The 21,300-nt window shown below is 44.2% G+C and overlaps 1 protein-coding gene across 1 annotated transcript in view; it reads right to left on the bottom strand.

Annotated features, from left to right (window-relative positions):
- The window catches only part of LOC128692291 (mitochondrial amidoxime reducing component 2), a gene marked incomplete at its 5' end in the record, with an annotated part of 89,128 nt that overhangs the window by 17,726 nt on the left and 50,102 nt on the right, over positions 1-21,300 (bottom strand). The window contains 1 exon segment of the mRNA XM_070080909.1: positions 20,668-20,742. Coding sequence (XP_069937010.1) covers positions 20,668-20,742 — 75 coding nt within the window.

Below are 21,300 nucleotides of genomic sequence, written 5' to 3'. Positions count from 1 at the left end.
AGGATGGAAAAGGCTCGTGATAGGGGCTTCTTGCAGTTCTTGATGAACACGGAGTTCCATGAGTCTGGCCCTGGGGCAGAGTGCATGGGCATGTCATTTATCGCCTGTTCGAAGTCATTTGGCGTCAGGATAACATCGGATAGGCTTGTGTTAATCAAATTTTGTGGCTCTCTCATAAAAAATTCATTTTGATCTTCGACTCTAAGTCTGGTTAGCGGCTTGCTAAAAACTGAGTCATATTGGGACTTGAGTAGCTCACTCATTTCCTTGCTGTCATCTGTGTAGGACCCATCTTGTTTAAGTAGGGGCCCAATACTGGACGTTGTTATCGACTTTGATTTGGCATAGGAGAAGAAATACTTTGGGTTTCTTTCGATTTCATTTATGGCTTTTAGTTCTTCCCGCGATTCCTGACTCCTATAAGATTCCTTTAGCTTAAGTTCGATGCTTGCTATTTCTCTGACCAGTGTCTCCCTACGCATTTCAGATATATTGACCTCTTATAGCCGCTCTGTTATTCTTTTCCGTCGCCTGTAAAGGGAGCGCCTGTCTCTTTCTATTTTACATCTACTCCTCCTTTTTCTTAGAGGAATAAGCCTTGTGCATACATCGAGTGCCACCGAGTTAATCTGTTCTAGGCATAAGTTGGGGTCTGTGTTGCTTAGTATATCTTCCCAGCTTATATCGGTTAGGACTTGGTTTACTTGGTCCCACTTTATGTTTTTGTTATTGAAGTTGAATTTGGTGAAAGCTCCCTCGTGACTAGTCTCATTATGTCGGTCTGGGGCTCCACGCATACATGTCTGAACCTCAATTATGTTGTGATTTGAGTATATTGTTTTTGATATGGTGACATTTCTTATCAGATCATCATTGTTAGTGAAGATGAGGTCTAGTGTATTCTCCAGTCTAGTAGGCTCTATTATTTGCTGGTTTAAATTGAATTTTGTGCAGAGATTTAAAAGCTCGTGTGAGTGTGAGTTTTCATCAGAGCTGCCTCCTGGTGTTATTACTGCAACAATATTATTTGCTATATTCCTCCATTTTAGGTTCCTTAAGTTGAAATCCCCCAGGAGCAAGATGTTGGGTGCAGGAGCTGGAAGATTTTCCAGACAGTGGTCAATTTTTAACAGCTGTTCCTGGAATTGCTGGGATGTTGCATTCGGAGGCTTGTAGACTACCACAATGACTAGGTTTTGGTTCTCGACCTTTACTGCTAAAACTTCCACTACATCATTTGAGGCATTAAGCAGTTCTGTGCAAACAAGTGACTCTGCAATGTACAGGCCAACCCCCCCCCCCCCCTTTTGCCTGTTCACTCTGTCACATCTGTATAGGTTGTAACCTAGGATCCATATTTCGTTGTCCAAGTGATCCTTTATGTGGGTCTCAGTGAAAGCCGCGAACATTGCCTTTGCCTCTGCAAGCAGTCCACGGATGAAAGGTATTTTGTTGTTTGTTGCTGGCTTTAGACCCTGTATATTTGTAAAGAAGAATGTCATCGGACTGGTGGTATTGTTGGTACTGGGGGGATTTTTTTTCCGGCATTAGTATCTGTATCTGTTGGTTTGGAGTGGAGGCCATTGACTGTGGTTCCACTCCAGGAAAGACTGGATTTGGTGTACGATTTCTGCCATTTCCTGCCAGTTTTTTTTCCTTCCTGGCACTAAAAAACCTCTCCCTCTTGAGTGGCTGTGGCTACCCAGGTTTTCCCATGGCCTGGATGTTTTGTATCTTTTTGTCCCCTTTAGATGGTATGCCTGGCAATTTAAGTTATAGCACAGTCTTTCCTGCTCTGAAGAGGTACACAGTTCAGGGTGAAAAAGCTTACAGGAAGGGAGTTTGCATTTTCCTGTTGTCATATGGGCATGGTATTTTCTAGGGTGGTCAAAGTTGCACGTCCCGTCTGTTTTTCCAGATTTCCCATGCCTGCAGATACCAAGTGCATAGTATGTGCACAGGCTTGGTTTCCGTTTGCCTTGGGTTTCTGTGACTGTATTCCCTGTTGGTGCATGTTTCCCTGTCTTACTTCTATCCTCCCTAGCACCAACAATGGAGCTCCCACCAGTTGTTTTTGGTAATATATCCTCACTATTGCTAGTGGAGTCCTCTTGTTTGCTATTTCCTGCGGTATTTCTAGTTTGCAATATTGGTTTTATCTTATCATTGACTACACTTGTTTCCCTACTACGGCTCCTGTCCCCTATGATGTCATTTATATGTATTCCTTCCTGCGTATAATTCCCGACTACCTGGACAAAATCTCCAGCTTCACCATTACTGTCTCCCAGGACAGCACCTCCAGCTTCACCATTACTGTCTCCCAGGACAGCATCTCCAGCTTCACCATTACTGTCTCCCAGGACAGCACCTCCAGCTTCACCATTACTGTCTCCCAGGACAACACTATCAGCCCCACATTTACTGACTACCAGGACTTCACTTCCAGCCTTACAGTTTCTGACTACATGGCCAGTATCAAGGGCAGTACCATTCAGCCCAGACTTTTTATGTTCCCATCTGTTGTAGAAAGCTTCTAGGTTTTCTATGAAAGCTTTGATGTTGTCCTCTTTTAATACTCTTGTGATTTTAGTCCACAGATTTATCTCATTTGGGCATACCCAAAAACACTTCCCTGTTTTAATACTGCTTGTAGCTAGTTCTTGGATATCTGCACAAGGGGCGTGACACCAATTTCCACAAAAATGACAATTTATCCATGTGGAAGCCCGTTTGTTTGATTGACCACAGACTACACACAACTTCATAACGATTTGAATGGTTGATTTACTGTAATTCTACTAGCAACCTCTTGAATATTCTATTAATAACCTCCTTAAATGAAGCTCTAGCTAATTGTATTTCTATTTCTAACTGTACTTGTATATTGGACAGCTTACCGTGCACGTTCCTGATTTATATTTATTGTTTGTATTTACTAGGGCGCCTACAACCCCATCCGTTTACAGTCTGCTTTATTGTCCAACGAATCCGTTTGAAACCAGTCAAGGGTTCGGACCAGTACCTCTGTAATCTTTTGACTACCGCTCACAGGATGGGTATGGGGTGCATAATAAACATATTAAACTAAAGGAGTGAGTGTGAGAAGGGTGAAGTCAGAGTGGAGGAAAAGGTTACAAGCAGAAAGTTAGTGGTCTCTACTACAGATAGAAATATCAACGTAAGGAACCTTAATAGAGAAGATTTGAAGGTAGGAAATCGATTCTCTGTTCTCCAAGATGAGTGTACTTCAGTAGTTAGTGAGGTTCAAGGTACCAATAGCTACCCTGCTAGTCAAGGTACCACTAACTACCCTGCTAGTCAAGGTACCACTAACTACCCTGCTAGTCAAGGTACCACTAACTACCCTGCAAGTCAAGGTACCACTACCCTGCTAATCAAGGTACCACTATCTCCCCTGCTAGTCAAGGTACCACTAACTACCCTGCTAGTCATGGTACCACTAACTACCCTGCTAGTCAAGGTACCACTAACTACCCTGCTAGCAAAGGTACCACTAACTCCTCTGCTACTCAAGGTACCACTAACTCCCTTGCTAATCAAGGTACCACTAACTACTATGCTAGTCAAGGTACCACTAACTACCATGCTAGTCAAGGTACCACTAACTACCCTGCTGGTCAAGGTACCACTAACTACACTCCTAGTCAAGGTACCACTAACTCCCCTGCTAGTCAAGATACCACTAACTCCCTTGCTAGTCAAGGTACCACTAACTACCCTGCTAGTCAAGGTACCACTAACTCTCCTGCTAGTCAAGGTACCACTAACTCCCCTGCTAGTCAAGGTACCAGTAACTCTCCTGCTAGTCAAGGAACCGCTAACTACCCTGCTAGTAAAGGTACAACTAACTCCCCTGCTAGTCAAGGTACCACTAACTCCCCTGCTAGTCAAGGTACCTCTAACTACCTGCTAATCAAGGTACCACCAACTCCCCTGCTAGTCAAGGTACCACTAACTTCCCTGCTAGTCAAGGTACCACTAACTATCCTGCTACTCAAGGTACCACTAACTCCCCTGTTAGTCAAGGTATCACTAACTACCCTGCTAGTCAGGGTACACACTAACTCCCCTGCTAGTCAAGGTACCACTAACTAACCTGGCAGTCAAGGTACCACTAACTCCCCTGCTAGTCAAGGTACCATTAACTCGCCTGCTAAACAAGGTACCACTAACTACCCTGCTAGTCAAGGTACCACTAACTACCCTGTTAGCCAACGTACCACTAACTCCCCTGCTAGTCAAGGTACCACTACCCTGCTAGTCAAGGTACCACTAACTCCCCTGCTAGTCAAGGTACCACTAACTCCCCTGCTAGTCAAGGTATCACTAACTACCCTGCTATTCAAGGTACCACTATCTCGCCTGCTAGTCAAGGTGCCACTATCCTGCCAGACAAGTTATCACTTCCCTGCTACTCAGGGTACCACTAACTCCCCTGCTAGTCAAGGTACCACTAACTACCCTGCTAGTCAAGGTGCCACTAACTACCCTGCTAGTCAAAGCACCACTAACTACCCTGCAAGTAAAGGTACCACTAGCTCCCCTGCTAGTCAAGGTACCACTAACTCCCCTGCTAGTCAAGGTACCACTAACTACCCTGCTAGTCAAGGTACCACTAACTTCCCTGCTAGTCAAGGTACCACTAACTACCCTGCTAGTGAAGGTACCGCTAACTACCCTGCTAGTCAAGGTACCACTAACTCCCCTGCTAGTCAAGGTATCACTAACTACCCTACTAATCATGGTACCACTAACTCCCCTGCTACTCAGGGTACCACTAACTCCCCTGCTAGTCAAGGTACCACTAACTACCCTGCTAGTCAAGGTGCCACTAACTACCCTGCTAGTCAAAGCACCACTAACTACCCTGCAAGTAAAGGTACCACTAACTCCCCTGCTAGTCAAGGCACCACTACCCTGCTAGTCAAGGTACCACTAACTCCCCTGCTAGTCAAGTTACCACTAACTGCCCTGCTAGTCAAGGTACCACTACCCTGCTAGTCAAGGTACCACTAACTCCCCTGCTAGTCAAGTTACCACTAACTCCCCTGCTAGTCAAGTTACCACTGCCTCCCCTGCTAGTCAAGGTACCACTAACTACCCTGCTAGTCAAGGTACCATTAACTCCTCTGCTATTCAAGGTACCTTTAACTCGCCTGCTAGTCAAGGTACCACTAACTACCCTGTTAGTCAAGGTACCACTAACTCGCCTGCTAGTCAAGGTACCACTAACTCCCCTGCTAGTCAAGGTACCACAACCCTGCAAGTCAAGATACCACTAACTCCCCTGCTAGTCAAGGCACAACTAACTACCCCGCTGGTTAAGGTACCACTAACTTCCCTGGTAGTCAAGGTTCCACTAACTCCCTTGCTAGTCAAGGTACCACTAACTAACCTGCTAGTCAAGGTACCACTAACTACCCTGCTAGTCAAGGTGCCACTAACTACCCTGCTAGTCAAGGTACCACTCACTCCCCTGCTAGTCAAGGAATCACTAACTACCCTGCTAGTCATGGTACCACTAACTCCTCTGCTTGTCAAGGTACCACTAACTACCCTGCTAGTCAAGGTCCCACTAATTCCCCTGCTAGTCAAGGTACCACTAACTCCCATGCTAGTCAAGGTACCACTAACTACCCTGCTAGTCAAGGTACCACTAACTCCCATGCTATTCAAGGTACCACTAACTCCCCTGCTAGTCAAGGTACCACTACCCTGCTATGCAAGGTACCACTACCCTGCTATTCAAGGTACCACTAACTCCCCTGCTACTCAAGTTACAACTAACTCCCCTGCTAGTCAAGGTACCACTACCCTGCTATTCATGGTACCACTACCCTGCTAGTCAAGGTACCACTAACTCCCCTGCTAGTCAAGTTACTACTAACTCCCCTGCTAGTCAAGGTACCAGTAACTACCCTGCTAGTCAAGGTACCACTAACTACCCTGCTAGTCAAGGTACCACTAACTCCCCTACTAGTCAAGGTATCACTAACTACCCTGCTGGTCATGGTACCACTAACTCCCCTGCTATTCAAGGTATCACTAACTACCCTGCTAGTCAAGGTACCACTATCTCCCATGCTAGTGAAGGTACCACTAACTATCCTGCTAGTCAAGTTATCACTAACCTGCTAGTCAAGGTACCACTAAGTCCTCTGCTAGTCAAGGTACCACTAACTACCCTGCTATTCAAGGTACCACTAACTACCCTGCTAGTCAAGGTCCCACTGACTACCCTGCTAGTCAAAGCACCACTAAATACACTGCTAGTCAAGGTACCACTATCTACCCTGCTAGTCAAGGTACCACTACCCTGCTAGTCAAGGTACCACTACCCTGCTATTCAAGGTACCACTACCCTGCTAGTCAAGGTACCACTACCCTGGTAGTCATGGTATCACTACCTCTTCTGCTAGTCAAATTATCATTAACTCCCCTTCTATTCAAGGTACCACTAACTACCCTGCTAGTCAAGGTTCTACTAACTCCCCTGCTAGTCAAGGTATCAGTAACTTCCCTGCTAGTCATGGTACCACTACCTCCCCTGCTAGTCAAGGTACCACTAACTACCCTGCTAGTCAAGGTACTACTAACTCCCCTGCAAGTCAAGGTACCACTAACTACCCTTCGAGTCAAGGTACCACTAACTCCCCTACTAGTCAAGGTACCACTAACTCCCCTGCTAGTGAAGGTAACACTACCCTGCTAGTCAAGGTACCACTAAGTCCCCTGCTAGTCAAGGCACCACTAACTACCCTGCTAGTTAAGGTACCACTAACATCCCTGCTAGTCAAGGTACCACTAACTCCCTTGCAAGTCAAGGTACCACTAACTCCCCTGCTAGTCAAGGCAACACTAACTACCCTGCTAGTTAAGGTACCGCTAACTTCCCTGATAGTCAAGGTACCACTAACCCCCTTGCAAGTCAAGGTACCACTAACTCCCCTGCTAGTCAAGGCAACACTAACTACCCTGCTAGTTAAGGTACCACTAACTACCCTGCTATTCAAGGTGCCACTGATTCCCCTGCTAGTCAAGGTATCACTAACTACGCTGCTAGTCATGGTACCACTAACTCCTCTGCTAGTCAAGGTACCACTAACTACCCTGCTAGTCAAGGTACCACTAATTCCCCTGCTAGTCAAGGTACCAGTAACTCCCATGCTAGTCAAGGTACCACTAACTACCTGCTATTCAAGGTACCACTAACTCCCCTACTATTCAAGGTACCACTAACTACCCTGCTATTCAAGGTACCACTAACTACGCTGCTAGTCAAGGTTCCACTAACTACTCTTGTATTCAAGGTACCACTAACTACCCTGCTAGTCAAGGTGCCATTAACTCCCCTGCTATTCAAGGTACCAGTACCCTGCTAGTCAAGGTGCCACTAACTACCCTGCTAGTCAAGGTACCACTAACTACCCTGCTAGTCAAGGTACCACTAACTACCCTGCTAGTCAAGGTACCACTAGGTACCCTGCTAATCAAGGTACCACTAACTACCCTGCTAGTCAAGGTACCACTAAATACCCTGCTAGTCAAGGTACCACTAACTCCCCTGCTATTCAAGGTACTACTAACTACCCTGCTAGTAACGGTACCACTAACTCCCATGCTAGTCAAGGTATCACTAACTACCCTGCTAGTCATGGTACCATTAACTCCCCTGCTAGTCAAGGTACCACTAACTACACTGCTACTCAAGGTACCACTAACTCCCCTGCTAGTCAAGGTACCATTAACTTGCCTGCTATTCAAGGTACCACTAACTACCTTGCTAGTCAAGGTACCACTAGCTACACTGCTAGTCAAGGTACCAATAACTCCCCTGCTAGTAAAGGTACCACTACACTGCTAGTCAAGGTACCATTACCCTGCTAGTCAAGGTGCCACTATCTCCCATGCTAGTCAAGGTATCACTGACTACCCTGCTAGTCAAGGTACCACTAACTTCCCTGCTAGTCAAGGCACCACTAACTACCCCGCTGTTAAGGTACCACTAACTTCCCTGCTAGTCAAGGTACCACTAACTCCCTTGCTAGTCAAGGTACCACTAACTAACCTGCTAGTCAAGGTACCACTAACTACCCTGCTAGTCAAGGTGCCACTAACTACCCTGCTAGTCAAGGTACCACTGACTCCCCTGCTAGTCAAGGAATCACTAACTACCCTGCTATTCATGGTACCACTAACTCCTCTGCTTGTGAAGGTACCACTAACTACCCTGCTAGTCAAGGTACCACTAATTCCCCTGCTAGTCAAGGTACCACTAACTCCCATGCTAGTCAAGGTACCACTAACTACCCTGCTAGTCAAGGTACCACTAACTCCCATGCTATTCAAGGTACCACTAACTCCCCTGCTAGTCAAGGTACCACTACCCTGCTATTCAAGGTACCACTACCCTGCTAGTCAAGGTACCACTAACTCCCCTGCTACTCAAGTTACTACTAATTCCCCTGCTAGTCAAGGTACCACTACCCTGCTATTCATTGTACCACTACCCTGCTAGTCAAGGTACCACTAACTCCCCTGCTAGTCAAGTTACTACTAACTCCCCTGCTAGTCAAGGTACCAGTAACTACCCTGCTAGTCAAGGTACCATTAACTACCCTGCTAGTCAAGGTACCACTAACTCACCTACTAGTCAAGGTATCACTAACTACCCTGCTAGTCATGGTACCACTAACTCCCCTGCTATTCAAGGTATCACTAACTACCCTGCTAGTCAAGGTACCACTATCTCCCATGCTAGTGAAGGTACCACTAACTATCCTGCTATTCAAGGTACCACTAACTACCCTGCTAGTCAAGGTACCACTAACTACCCTGCTATTCAAGGTACCACTAACTACCCTGCTAGTCAAGGTACCACTGACTACCCTGCTAGTCAAGGTACCACTAAATACACTGCTAGTCAAGGTACCACTATCTACCCTGCTAGTCAAGGTACCACTACCCTGCTAGTCATGGTATCACTAACTCCCCTGCTAGTCAAGGTATCATTCACTCCCCTTCTATTCAAGGTACCACTAACTACCCTGCTATTCAAGGTACTACTAACTCCCCTGCTAGTCAAGGTATCAGTAACTACCCTGCTAGTCATGGTACCACTACCTCCCCTGCTAGTCAAGGTACCACTAACTACCCTGCTAGTCAAGGTACTACTAACTCCCCTGCTAGTCAAGGTACCACTAACTACCCTTCGAGTCAATGTACCACTAACTCGCCTGCTAGTCAAGGTACCACTAACTCCCCTGCTAGTCAAGGTACCACTACCCTGCTAGTCAAGGTACCACTAACTGCCCTGCTAGTCAAGGCACCACTAACTACCCTGCCAGTTAAGGTACCACTAACTTCCCTGCTAGTCAAGGTACCACTAACTCCCTTGCAAGTCAAGGTACCACTAACTCCCCTGCTAGTCAAGGCAACACTAACTACCCTGCTAGTTAAGGTACCACTAACTTCCTTGCTAGTCAAGGTACCACTAACTCCCTTGCAAGTCAAAGTACCACTAACTACCCTGCTATTCAAGGTGCCACTGATTCCCCTGCTAGTCAAGGTATCACTAACTACCCTGCTACCCATGGTACCACTAACTCCTCTGCTAGTCAAGGTACCACTAACTACCCTGCTAGTCAAGGTACCACTAATTCCCCTGCTAGTCAAGGTACCAGTAACTCATATGCTAGTCAAGGTACCACTAACTACCCTTCTATTCAAGGTACAACTAACTCCCCTACTATTCAAGGTACCACTAACTACCCTGCTATTCAAGGTACCACTAACTACCCTGCTAGTCAAGGTTCCACTAACTACTCTTGAAGTCAAGGTACCACTAACTACCCTGCTAATCAAGGTGCCACTAACTCCCCTGCTAGTCAAGGTACCAGTACCCTGCTAGTCAAGGTGCCACTAACTACCCTGCTAGTCAAGGTACCACTATCTACCCTGCTAGTCAAGGTACCACTAACTACCCTGCTAGTCAAGGTACCACTAACTACCCTGCTAGTCAAGGTACCACTAACTACCCTGCTAGTCAAGGTAGCACTAGGTACCCTGCTAATCAAGGTACCACTAACTGCCCTGCTAGTCAAGGTACCACTAAATACCCTGCTAGTCAAGGTACCACTAACTCCCCTGCTAGTCAAGGTACTACTAACTACCCTGCTAGTCACGGTACCACTAACTCCCATGCTAGTCAAGGTATCACTAACTACCCTGCTAGTCATGGTACCATTAACTCCCCTGCTAGTCAAGGTACCACTAACTACACTGCTAGGCAAGGTACCACTAACTCCCCTGCTAGTCAAGGTACCATTAACTTGCCTGCTTTTCAAGGTACCACTAACTACCTTGCTAGGCAAGGTACCACTAGTTACACTGCTAGTCAAGGTACCAATAACTCTCCTGCTAGTCAAGGTACCACTACACTGCTAGTCAAGGTACCATTACCCTGCTAGTCAAGGTACCACTATCTCCCATGCTAGTCAAGGTACCACTGACTACCCTGCTAGTCAAGGTACCACTAACTTCCCTGCTAGTCAAGGTACCACTAACTACCCTGCTAGTCAAGGTACCACGAACCACCCTGCTAGTTAAGGTACCACTAACTACCCTGCTAGTCAAGGTAGCACTAGCTACCCTGCTAGTCAAGGTATCACTAACTACCCTGCTAGTCAAGGTACCACTAACTACCCTGCTAGTCAAGGTAACACTATCTACCCTGCTAGTCAAGGTACCTCTAACTACGCTGCTAGTCAAGGTACCACTAACTACCCTGCTAGTCAAGGTACCACTAACTCCCCTGCTAGTCAAGGTATCACTACCCTGCTAGTCATGGTACCACTACTCCCCTGCTAGTCAAGGTACCACTAACTACCCTGCTAGTCAAGGTACCACTATCTACCCTGCTAGTCAAGGTACCACTAACTACCCTGCTAGTCATGGTTACTAACTACCCTGCTAGTCAAGGTATCACTAACTACCCTGCTAGTCAAGGTACCACTAACTACCCTGGTAGTCAAGGTACCACTAACTACCTTGCTAATCAAGGTACCACTAACTCCTCTGCTAGCCAAGTTACCACTACCCTGCTAGTCAAGGTACCACTAACTCCCCTGCTAGTCAAGGTACCACTAACTACCCTGCTAGTCAAGCACTACTACCCTGCTAGTCAAGGTACCACTAACTACCGTGCTAGTCAAGGTACCACTAACTACCCTGCTAGTCAACGTACCACTAAGTACCCTGCTAGTCAAGGTACCACTAACTACCCTGCTATTCAAGGTATCACTAACGCCCCTGCTAGTCAAGGTACCCCTAACTCCCCTGCTAGTCAAGGTACCACTAACTACCCTGCTATTCATGGTTACTAACTACCCTGCTAGTCAAGGTATCACTACCCTGCTAGTCAAGGTACCACTGACTACCCTGCTAGTCAAGGTACCACTAACTTCCCTGCTATTCAAGGTACCACTAACTACCCTGCTAGTCAAGGTACCACGAACCACCCTGCTAGTTAAGGTACCACTAACTACCCTGCTAGTCAAGGTAGCACTAGCTACCCTGCTAGTCAAGGTATCACTAACTACCCTGCTAGTCAAGGTACCACTAACTACCCTGCTAGTCAAGGTAACACTATCTACCCTGCTAGTCAAGGTATCTCTAACTGCGCTGCTAGTCAAGGTACCACTAACTACCCTGCTAGTCAAGGTACCACTAACTCCCCTGCTAGTCAAGGTATCACTACCCTGCTAGTCATGGTACCACTACTCCCCTGCTAGTCAAGGTACCACTAACTACGCTGCTAGTCAAGGTACCACTAACTACCCTGCTAGTCAAGGTACCACTAACTACCCTGCTAGTCATGCTTACTAACTACCCTGCTAGTCAAGGTATCACTAACTACCCTGCTAGTCAAGGTACCACTAACTACCCTGGTAGTCAAGGTACCACTAACTACCTTGCTAATCAAGGTACCACTAACTCCTCTGCTAGCCAAGTTACCACTACCCTGCTAGTCAAGGTACCACTAACTCCCCTGCTAGTCAAGGTACCACTAACTACCCTGCTAGTCAAGCACTACTACCCTGCTAGTCAAGATACCACTAACTACCGTGCTAGTCAACGTACCACTAACTACCCTGCTAGTCAACGTACCACTAAGTACCCTGCTAGTCAAGGTACCACTAACTACCCTGCTATTCAAGGTATCACTAACGCCCCTGCTAGTCAAGGTACCCCTAACTCCCCTGCTAGTCAAGGTACCACTAACTACCCTGCTAGTCAAGGTACCACTAACTACCCTGCTAGTCAAGGTACCACTAACTACCCTGCTATTCATGGTTGCTAACTACCCTGCTAGTCAAGGTATCACTACCCTGCTAGTCAAGGTACCACTAACTACCCTGGTAGTCAAGGTACCACTAACTACCCTGCTAGTCAAGGTACCACTAACTCCTCTGCTAGCCAAGTTACCACTACCCTGCTAGTCAAGGTACCACTAACTCCCCTGCTAGTCAAGGTACCACTAACTACCCTGCTAGACAAACACTACTACCCTGCTAGTCAAGGTACCACTAACTACCCTGCTAGTCAAGGTACCACTAACTACCCTGCCAATCAAGGTACCACTAAGTACCCTGCTAGTCAAGGTAGCACTAACTACCCTGCTATTCAAGGTACCACTAAATACCCTGCTAGTCAAGGTACCACTAACTCCCCTGCTAGTCAAGGTACCACTAACTACCCTGCTAGTCAAGGTACCAAGTACCCTGCTAGTCAAGGTGCCACTAACTACCCTGCTAGTCAAGATACCACTAAATACCCTGCTATTCAAGGTACCACTAACTACCCTGCTAGTCAAGGTACCACTAAGTCCCTGCTAGTCAAGGTACCACTAACTACCCTGCTATTCAAGGTACCACTAACTACCCTGCTAGTCAAGGTACCACTAACTACCCTGCTAGTCAAGGTACCACTAAATAACCTTCTAGTCAAAGTAAAAGCATTCTGGTTGTGGGTGAGTCATAAGTAACATGTATAGACTGTGTTTTCTATAACAGAGATAGGAAGGAGAGAGTGTGCTTCCCAGGAGCTAGTGTTGATGACATAGTCATTAGGTTGATAATATTAGGTCAGGTAATGGGAACAAGCCCGTTTTCTGTCTTAGGGATTGTAGAAATGATATCAAGAAGGGCAGGAGACAGGAGCTGATGAATAAATACAAATCAGTCATAGATGTAATTTTGTCTAAGAGAAAGGTCCCAAACCTACGCAGCATCTTGCCTGGAGTTTACCTGGAGTTTACCTGGAGAGAGTTCCGGGGGTCAACGCCCCCGCGGCCCGGTCTGAGACCAGGCCTCCTGGTGGATCAGAGCCTGATCAACCAGGCTGTTGCTGCTGGCTGCACGCAAACCAACATACGAGCCACAGCCCGGCTGATCCGGAACTGACTTTAGGTGCTTGTCCAGTGCCAGCTTGAAGACTGCCAGGGGTCTGTTGGTAATCCCCCTTATGTGTGCTGGGAGGCAGTTGAACAGTCTCGGGCCCCTGACACTTATTGTATGGTCTCTTAACGTGCTAGTGACACCCCTGCTTTTCATTGGGGGGATGGTGCATCGTCTGCCAAGTCTTTTGCTTTCGTAGTGGGTGATTTTCGTGTGCAAGTTCGGTACTAGTCCCTCTAGGATTTTCCAGGTGTATATAATCATGTATCTCTCCCTCCTGCGTTCCAGGGAATACAGGTTTAGGAACCTCAAGCGCTCCCAATAATTGAGGTGTTTTATCTCCGTTATGCGCGCCGTGAAAGTTCTCTGTACATTTTCTAGGTCCGCAATTTCACCTGCCTTGAAAGGTGCTGTTAGTGTGCAGCAATATTCCAGCCTAGATAGAACAAGTGACCTGAAGAGTGTCATCATGGGCTTGGCCTCCCTAGTTTTGAAGGTTCTCATTATCCATCCTGTCATTTTTCTAGCAGATGCGATTGATACAATGTTATGGTCCTTGAAGGTGAGATCCTCCGACATGATCACTCCCAGGTCTTTGACGTTGGTGTTTCGCTCTATTTTGTGGCCAGAATTTGTTTTGTACTCTGATGAAGATTTAATTTCCTCATGTTTACCATATCTGAGTAATTGAAATTTCTCATCGTTGAACTTCATATTGTTTTCTGCAGCCCACTGAAAGATTTGGTTGATGTCTGCCTGGAGCTTTGCAGTGTCTGCAATGGAAGACACTGTCATGCAGATTCGGGTGTCATCTGCAAAGGAAGACACGGTGCTGTGGCTGACATCCTTGTCTATGTCGGATATAAGGATGAGGAACAAGATGGGAGCGAGTACTGTGCCTTGTGGAACAGAGCTTTTCACCGTAGCTGCCTCGGACTTTACTCTGTTGACGACTACTCTCTGTGTTCTGTTAGTGAGGAAATTATAGATCCATCGACCGACTTTTCCTGTTATTCCTTTAGCACGCATTTTGTGCGCTATTACGCCATGGTCACACTTGTCGAAGGCTTTTGCAAAGTCTGTATATATTACATCTGCATTCTTTTTGTCTTCTAGTGCATTTAGGACCTTGTCGTAGTGGTCCAATAGTTGAGACAGACAGGAGCGACCTGTTCTAAACCCATGTTGCCCTGGGTTGTGTAACTGATGGGTTTCTAGATGCGTGGTGATCTTGCTTCTTAGGACCCTTTCAAAGATTTTTATGATATGGGATGTTAGTGCTATTGGTCTGTAGTTCTTTGCTGTTGCTTTACTGCCCCCTTTGTGGAGTGGGGCTATGTCTGTTGTTTTTAGTAACTGTGGGACGACCCCCGTGTCCATGCTCCCTCTCCATAGGATGGAAAAGGCTCGTGATAGGGGCTTCTTGCAGTTCTTGATGAATACAGAGTTCCATGAGTCTGGCCCTGGGGCAGAGTGCATGGGCATGTCATTTATCGCCTGTTCGAAGTCATTTGGCGTCAGGATAACATCGGATAGGCTTGTGTTAATCAAATTTTGTGGCTCTCTCATAAAAAATTCATTTTGATCTTCGACTCTCAGTCTGGTTAGCGGCTTGCTAAAAACTGAGTCATATTGGGACTTGAGTAGCTCACTCATTTCCTTGTTGTCATCTGTGTAGGACCCATCTTGTTTAAGTAGGGGCCCAATACTGGACGTTGTTCTCGATTTTGATTTGGCATAGGAGAAGAAATACTTTGGGTTTCTTTCGATTTCATTTATGGCTTTTAGTTCTTCCCGCGATTCCTGACTCCTAAAGGATTCTTTTAGCTTAAGTTCGATGCTTGCTATTTCTCTGACCAGTGTCTCCCTACGCATTTCAGATATATTGACCTCTTTTAGCCGCTCTGTTATTCTTTTCCGTCGCCTGTAAAGGGAGGGCCTGTCTCTTTCTGTTTTACATCTACTCCTCCTTTTTCTTAGAGGAATAAGCCTTGTGCATACATCGAGTGCCACCGAGTTAATCTGTTCTAGGCATAAGTTGGGGTCTGTGTTGCTTAGTATATCTTCCCAGCTTATATCGGTTAGGACTTGGTTTACTTGGTCCCACTTTATGTTTTTGTTATTGAAGTTGAATTTGGTGAATGCTCCCTCGTGACTAATCTCCTTATGTCGGTCTGGGGCTCCGCTCATACATGACTGAACCTCAATTATGTTGTGATCTGAGTATATTGTTTTTGATATGGTGATATTTCTTATCAGATCATCATTGTTAGTGAAGATGAGGTCTAGTGTATTCTCCAGTCTAGTAGGCTCTATTATTTGCTAAATAATAGGGCAATAATGGGCAACGAATGGATGCCTAAGGCAGTTGGTGTAAATTGCTGGCTTGACAGATTTTGCAAGGAAATTGCAATCTCATTCATTGATAACTGGGACAAATTTTATGACAAATTTGATATGTATATAAGGGATGCGGTACATCTCTCAGGGGCCAGAGTGGTTGCATTAGCTAACTCGATTGAGAGGACCATTGCTGACTTGTCTAGGACTTTAAACTAATAGATTATAGAGGAATGGGTGTATGTGGGAAACAATCAGGCTGCATTACTAGGGTTGAAAACAGCAGATATTACCAACATACCTCAGGGATGTATTTAAAAGACAGTATTCAAAATAGAGTTGTTAATAAAGACAAAGCAATTAATCAATAAAGAGAGGCAGTAGAGGGCAGCGAGTGACTAGCTCTCTTAAGGTTTACTATACTAATATGTAGTAGGATTCTAAGAAATAAGATAGAAAAGCTAAGATTACTTGCAAGTACAGGTAATATAGATATTATTGCTATAACAGAGACCTGGTTCAACCTGAAAGATAGAAAAATCCTTCTTAATGCAACATACAGGGTTATAAATTATTCCACACTGATAGGGTCAACAGGAAGGGTGGTGGGGTGGCAATATAAGTCAGAGATAATTTAAATTGTTATGTTAGACAAGATACAAAATTAGAAATATAGGACACAGAATCTGTTTGGCTACAGCTTCTCAAGGGGTCGTGAAAAACTAAAATTGGGTGTGATTTATTGGCTACCAAACTTTGACAGGGAGTGCAGTAAGCTGCTATGGTATGAAATTTATAAACCATACCCCCGGCCGGGATTGAACCCGCGGTCATAGAGTCTCAAAACTCCAGCCCGTCGCGCTAGCCACTAGACCAGCTGGCCACATTAAGATTCATCCAACTTGCATTTGTGGTCACAGAGGTGCCTGTGCTAACTTTCCTATGGTGTAGAAATATACCTAGTTGGATGAATCTTAATGTGGCTAGCTGGTCTAGTGGCTAGCGCGACGGGCTGGAGTTTTGAGACTCTATGACCGCGGGTTCAATCCCGGCCGGGGGTATGGTTTATTTGCAATCGTGTCATTACGATTTCTTAAGTCATGTTTACGGCAGGAAAGGGACTTGAGCTAGAGTTCGTCACGGCCACGCTAGCTGGAGATTCGTCTGTAAAAACTTGCATTTGTGGTCACAGAGGTGCCTGTGCTAACTTTCCTATGGTGTAGAAATATACCTAGTTGGATGAATCTTAATGTGGCTAGCTGGTCTACTGGCTAGCGCGACGGGCTGGAGTTTTGAGACTCTATGACCGCGGGTTCAATCCCGGCCGGGGGTATGGTTTATTTGCAATCGTGTCATTACGATTTCTTAAGTCATGAAATTTATATGGCGTCTGGATATGAAAATGTTGTGTTAATGAGAGATTTTAACTTTAGACTAATTGATTGGAGCAATGTGACAGGAAATCTTGAGTCTAGTGACTTTCTTGATACGATTCAGGATTGTTTTTTAAAGCAGTTTGTAACAGAACCAACTAGAGGAAAGAACCTGCTTGACTTGAATTAATACTCTTGAGGTTAATGATGAGCTTTGAGAAAGTGATCACAAATCACTTGGTTTCTATATGTCAAGGAATTACCCAAATAACTGCAATCAAGTCTCTGTCCCAGACTTCCACTTGGCCAATTTCATGGGACTGAGAAATTACCTAGATGGGCTGAATTGGAATGACCTGAGTATGGTCAGGTAGGTGGTGATGGTTACCAATATGACGTTCTTCAGAGCATAGTTCTGGCTGCCCAGACAACTCATATGCCGAGTAATTAAATTAGATCTAACAAAAATGATCCGAAATTGAAAAACAATAGATCAAAAAGAGAGGGGATAGGCAATTAAGAAATCAACATATTCAGTTAAATAGAGAAATCAAAAAGGGAATAAAAGCAATAAGAGATTATGAGGCTAAAGTTGCAAAGGATTCGAAGACTAACCCAAAACGGTTCTTTCAGGTATAAAAAAGTAAGATTAGGGACAAGATAGGCCCACTTAAAAGTAATTCAGGTCGGATCACTGGCAGTGATAAGGAAATGTGTGAAATTTCTCAACACTTACTTCCTCTCAGGAAGATACTATCGAAATTCCAGAAATGAATTATGTAAACAGGACGATAATAAACTATGCACGATTGCGGTAACTAGTGACATGGTCCTCAGACAAATAGAGAGATTAAAACCTAATAAATCCCCAGGTCCTGATGAACTGTTTGCAAGGGTTTTAAATGAATGTAAAGTGGAACTTAGCAAACCATCGGTTAATCTTTTCAATATATCACTACAGACTGGAATAGTGCCAAACAATTGGAAAATGGTAAATGTAATGCCTATTTACAAGGCAGGTGACAGGTCCTTAGTTTCGAACTATAGACCAATAAGCCTTACCTCCATAGTTGGAAAATTTATGGAATCAATAACTGCCGAGGCAATTCGTACTATCTTGAAAGCCATATATTGATTAATGAATCTCAACATGGTTTTACAAAGGGGCGTTCCTGCTTTACGAATTTACTAACTTTTTCACTAAGGTGTTTGAGGAGGTAGATCATGGTAATGAATATTATAATGTGTATATGAACTTCAGTAAGGCTTTCGATAGAGTTCCACATCAGAGACTGTTGAGGAAACTTAAGACATTCGGAATAGGAGGAGAATTTTTTTCCTGGGTAGAGGCATAGTTGAGAAATAGGCAGCAGAAAGTTTGCATAAATGGGGGAGAAATCTGAGTGGGGGCACGTCATAAGCGGTGTTCCACAAGGGTCAGTGTTCGCAGTTTACATAAACGACATAGATGATGGACTAAATAGTGACATAAGCAAATTTGCTGATAACACCAAAATAGGGCGTCCAATTAATTCTAATAAGGACATTAGAGCACTCCAGGAAGGTTTGAACAGACTGATGCAGTGATCTGAGAAGTGGCAGATGCAGTTTAAAAATGCTTAATTCTAAATGTTGTACTGGAAAATAAGTGTCACATATAAACTAAATAATGTAGATCTTAATATTACTGAAACCAAGGCAACAGTGCATAAGTGTTCGCAATAAAGCGAACAGAATCCTTGGCTTCATATCAAGAAACATAAATAGCACAAGCCCACAGGTTTTTCTTCAGCTCTGTATATCTTTGGTTAGGCCTCATTTAGATTATGCTGCACAGATCTCGTCACCGTATTACAGAATGAATATAAATACACTGGAAAACGTTCAAAGGAGGATTACAAAATTGATTCCATGTATCCCTGAATCTGCCCTCTCTTGATAGGCGTAGATTTCGGGGGGATATTATTGAGGTGTAAATGAAAAACAGGAATAAATGAAGGGGATGTAAATAGCGTGCTAAAAATATTTAGCCAAGACAGGACTCGCAGCAATGGTTTCAAGTTGGAAAAATCCAGATTCATGAAGGATATAGGAAAGCACTGGTTTGGTAATAACTAACTAAAACGTTGTGTAGTTTCAAAAATAGATTAGATAAATACATGAGTGGGTGTGAGTTGGACCTGACTAGCTTATACTAGTAGGTCTGATGCAGAGCTCTTTCCTTAAGTGGTTGGGTCAATGGCATAAGCCGGTAGGTGACTTGAACCTGCCTCGCATGGGCAGTAGGCCTGCTACAGTATTTCTTCTTATGTTCTTACGGTTTCGTATTAATAATAGAAGCTGGTGAAAGGAATATTATATAAATTTGTGAGGAAATGACATCAGCTGTTTTGGAAGGTATATTTGACATGTGAGACAGTCAGCTGTAGAAGTGGGAAAGTCACTTCGGGGTACAAATGACTATAATCTTTTAGGGAGCTTCGGTCCTCCTGGTAGCACTGGCAACGTTGGATGTTGAGTTGTGTTGTGATGGGCTAAAGGGCCGCCCTAATGGGAAGTGTAAGGGCATAAAAACAATGTGACTTAAGGGGTGGGCTTACTGTGTTGAAGAACTTACAGCGTTGATGGAAGGAACGGGGATATCTTACTGGTAATGTAACTCTGAATTAAACAATTTGTGCCTTTTATGTATATATTAGTACATTTAAAGAGATTATTCTGTAATTTAACCAAACATTCTCGATACATTAATGGTAAACAAATTAATATTGACAACATTTAAGATTTTAGTACTTCCCTTTTATTAATTCTGATGCAGGTCCTACCATTCAAAAATTTTTATTGTCCTGAAGGTAGTATAATTATTATATACAGCGTTATTATTCATTATTATCCATTATTTTCGACATATTTTAATTATTATTTCCCTTTACCCCATGCAAACTAGTAAAGTGGTGATGCATTCAAAGTTTTGAATTCCTTTAGTTTAGACTTCCTTAAAAAATTACTTGAAGATTTGTTGAAAAGAATATAAGTATCATTTAGAAAGTGCAATATAAGATTAGTTTTTTTCCAGGTTGTCAGTCGTTGGTGGCACTGACCAGAGTTTATTACATTTGTATTCGTTGAAATGTTGGGTTTTATGTTCTTAATTGCTGCAATTTAAACATTTGTACAGAGCTGTGTCAATGAGACATTATTTTTTTTTTTTAAATTTTCAGCTATAAACAGTCTTGCATAAACCATACCCCCGGCCGGGATTGAACCCGCGGTCATAGAGTCTCAAAACTCCAGCCCGTCGCGTTAGCCACTAGACCAGCTAGCCACAATAAGATTCATCCAACTAGGTATATTTCTACACCATAGGAAAGTTAGCACAGGCACCACTGTGACCACAAATGCAAGTTTTTACAGACGAATCTCCAGCTAGCGTGGCCGTGTCTTGCGTAATTAATAGTCTTGTTGATACTCACGTGCGGAGGGTGTTGAGTGGCTCCATCTGAGAGTGTTTCTCTCCCTTGTCTGGATCAACTGTTGTCAGCAAGCATCTGTGTGGAGACAGTATGCCACACCACCATAAATTCTCTAATTTTAAAAAATAAATACACTCAGAAAAATATAAATACAGATCTAAGAGTAAAACAATTATATTTAACTAATATCTTGTATATAAATTGTATCTATACAGTAATATTATATTATTTTATATATTTCATCAACACCAGTAATTAAAATGATACATCTTTCAGTAACATAGTGAGCCATTCTTCAGGTATTGTACCTCCAGCCACCAAAACTCAAGTTAAAATGTGATCATAGATGTAACCATGTTCACACTACCATGTTCACACTACCGTGTTCACACTACCATGTTCACACTAACATGTTCACACTACCATGTTCACACTACCATGTTCACACTACCATGTTCACACTACCATGTTCACACTACCGTGTTCACAATACCTTGTTCACACTACCATGTTCACACTACCGTGTTCACACTACCATGTTCACACTACCATGTTCACACTACCATGTTCATACTACCATGTTCACACTACCATGTTCACATTACCATGTTCACACTAACATGTTCACACTAC

Source organism: Cherax quadricarinatus, unplaced genomic scaffold, assembly GCF_038502225.1.
Source record: "Cherax quadricarinatus isolate ZL_2023a unplaced genomic scaffold, ASM3850222v1 Contig1230, whole genome shotgun sequence".
NCBI lineage: Eukaryota > Metazoa > Arthropoda > Malacostraca > Decapoda > Parastacidae > Cherax > Cherax quadricarinatus.
Note: the sequence above shows the minus strand (reverse complement) of the source record. Positions and strands in the feature narration are given on the sequence as shown.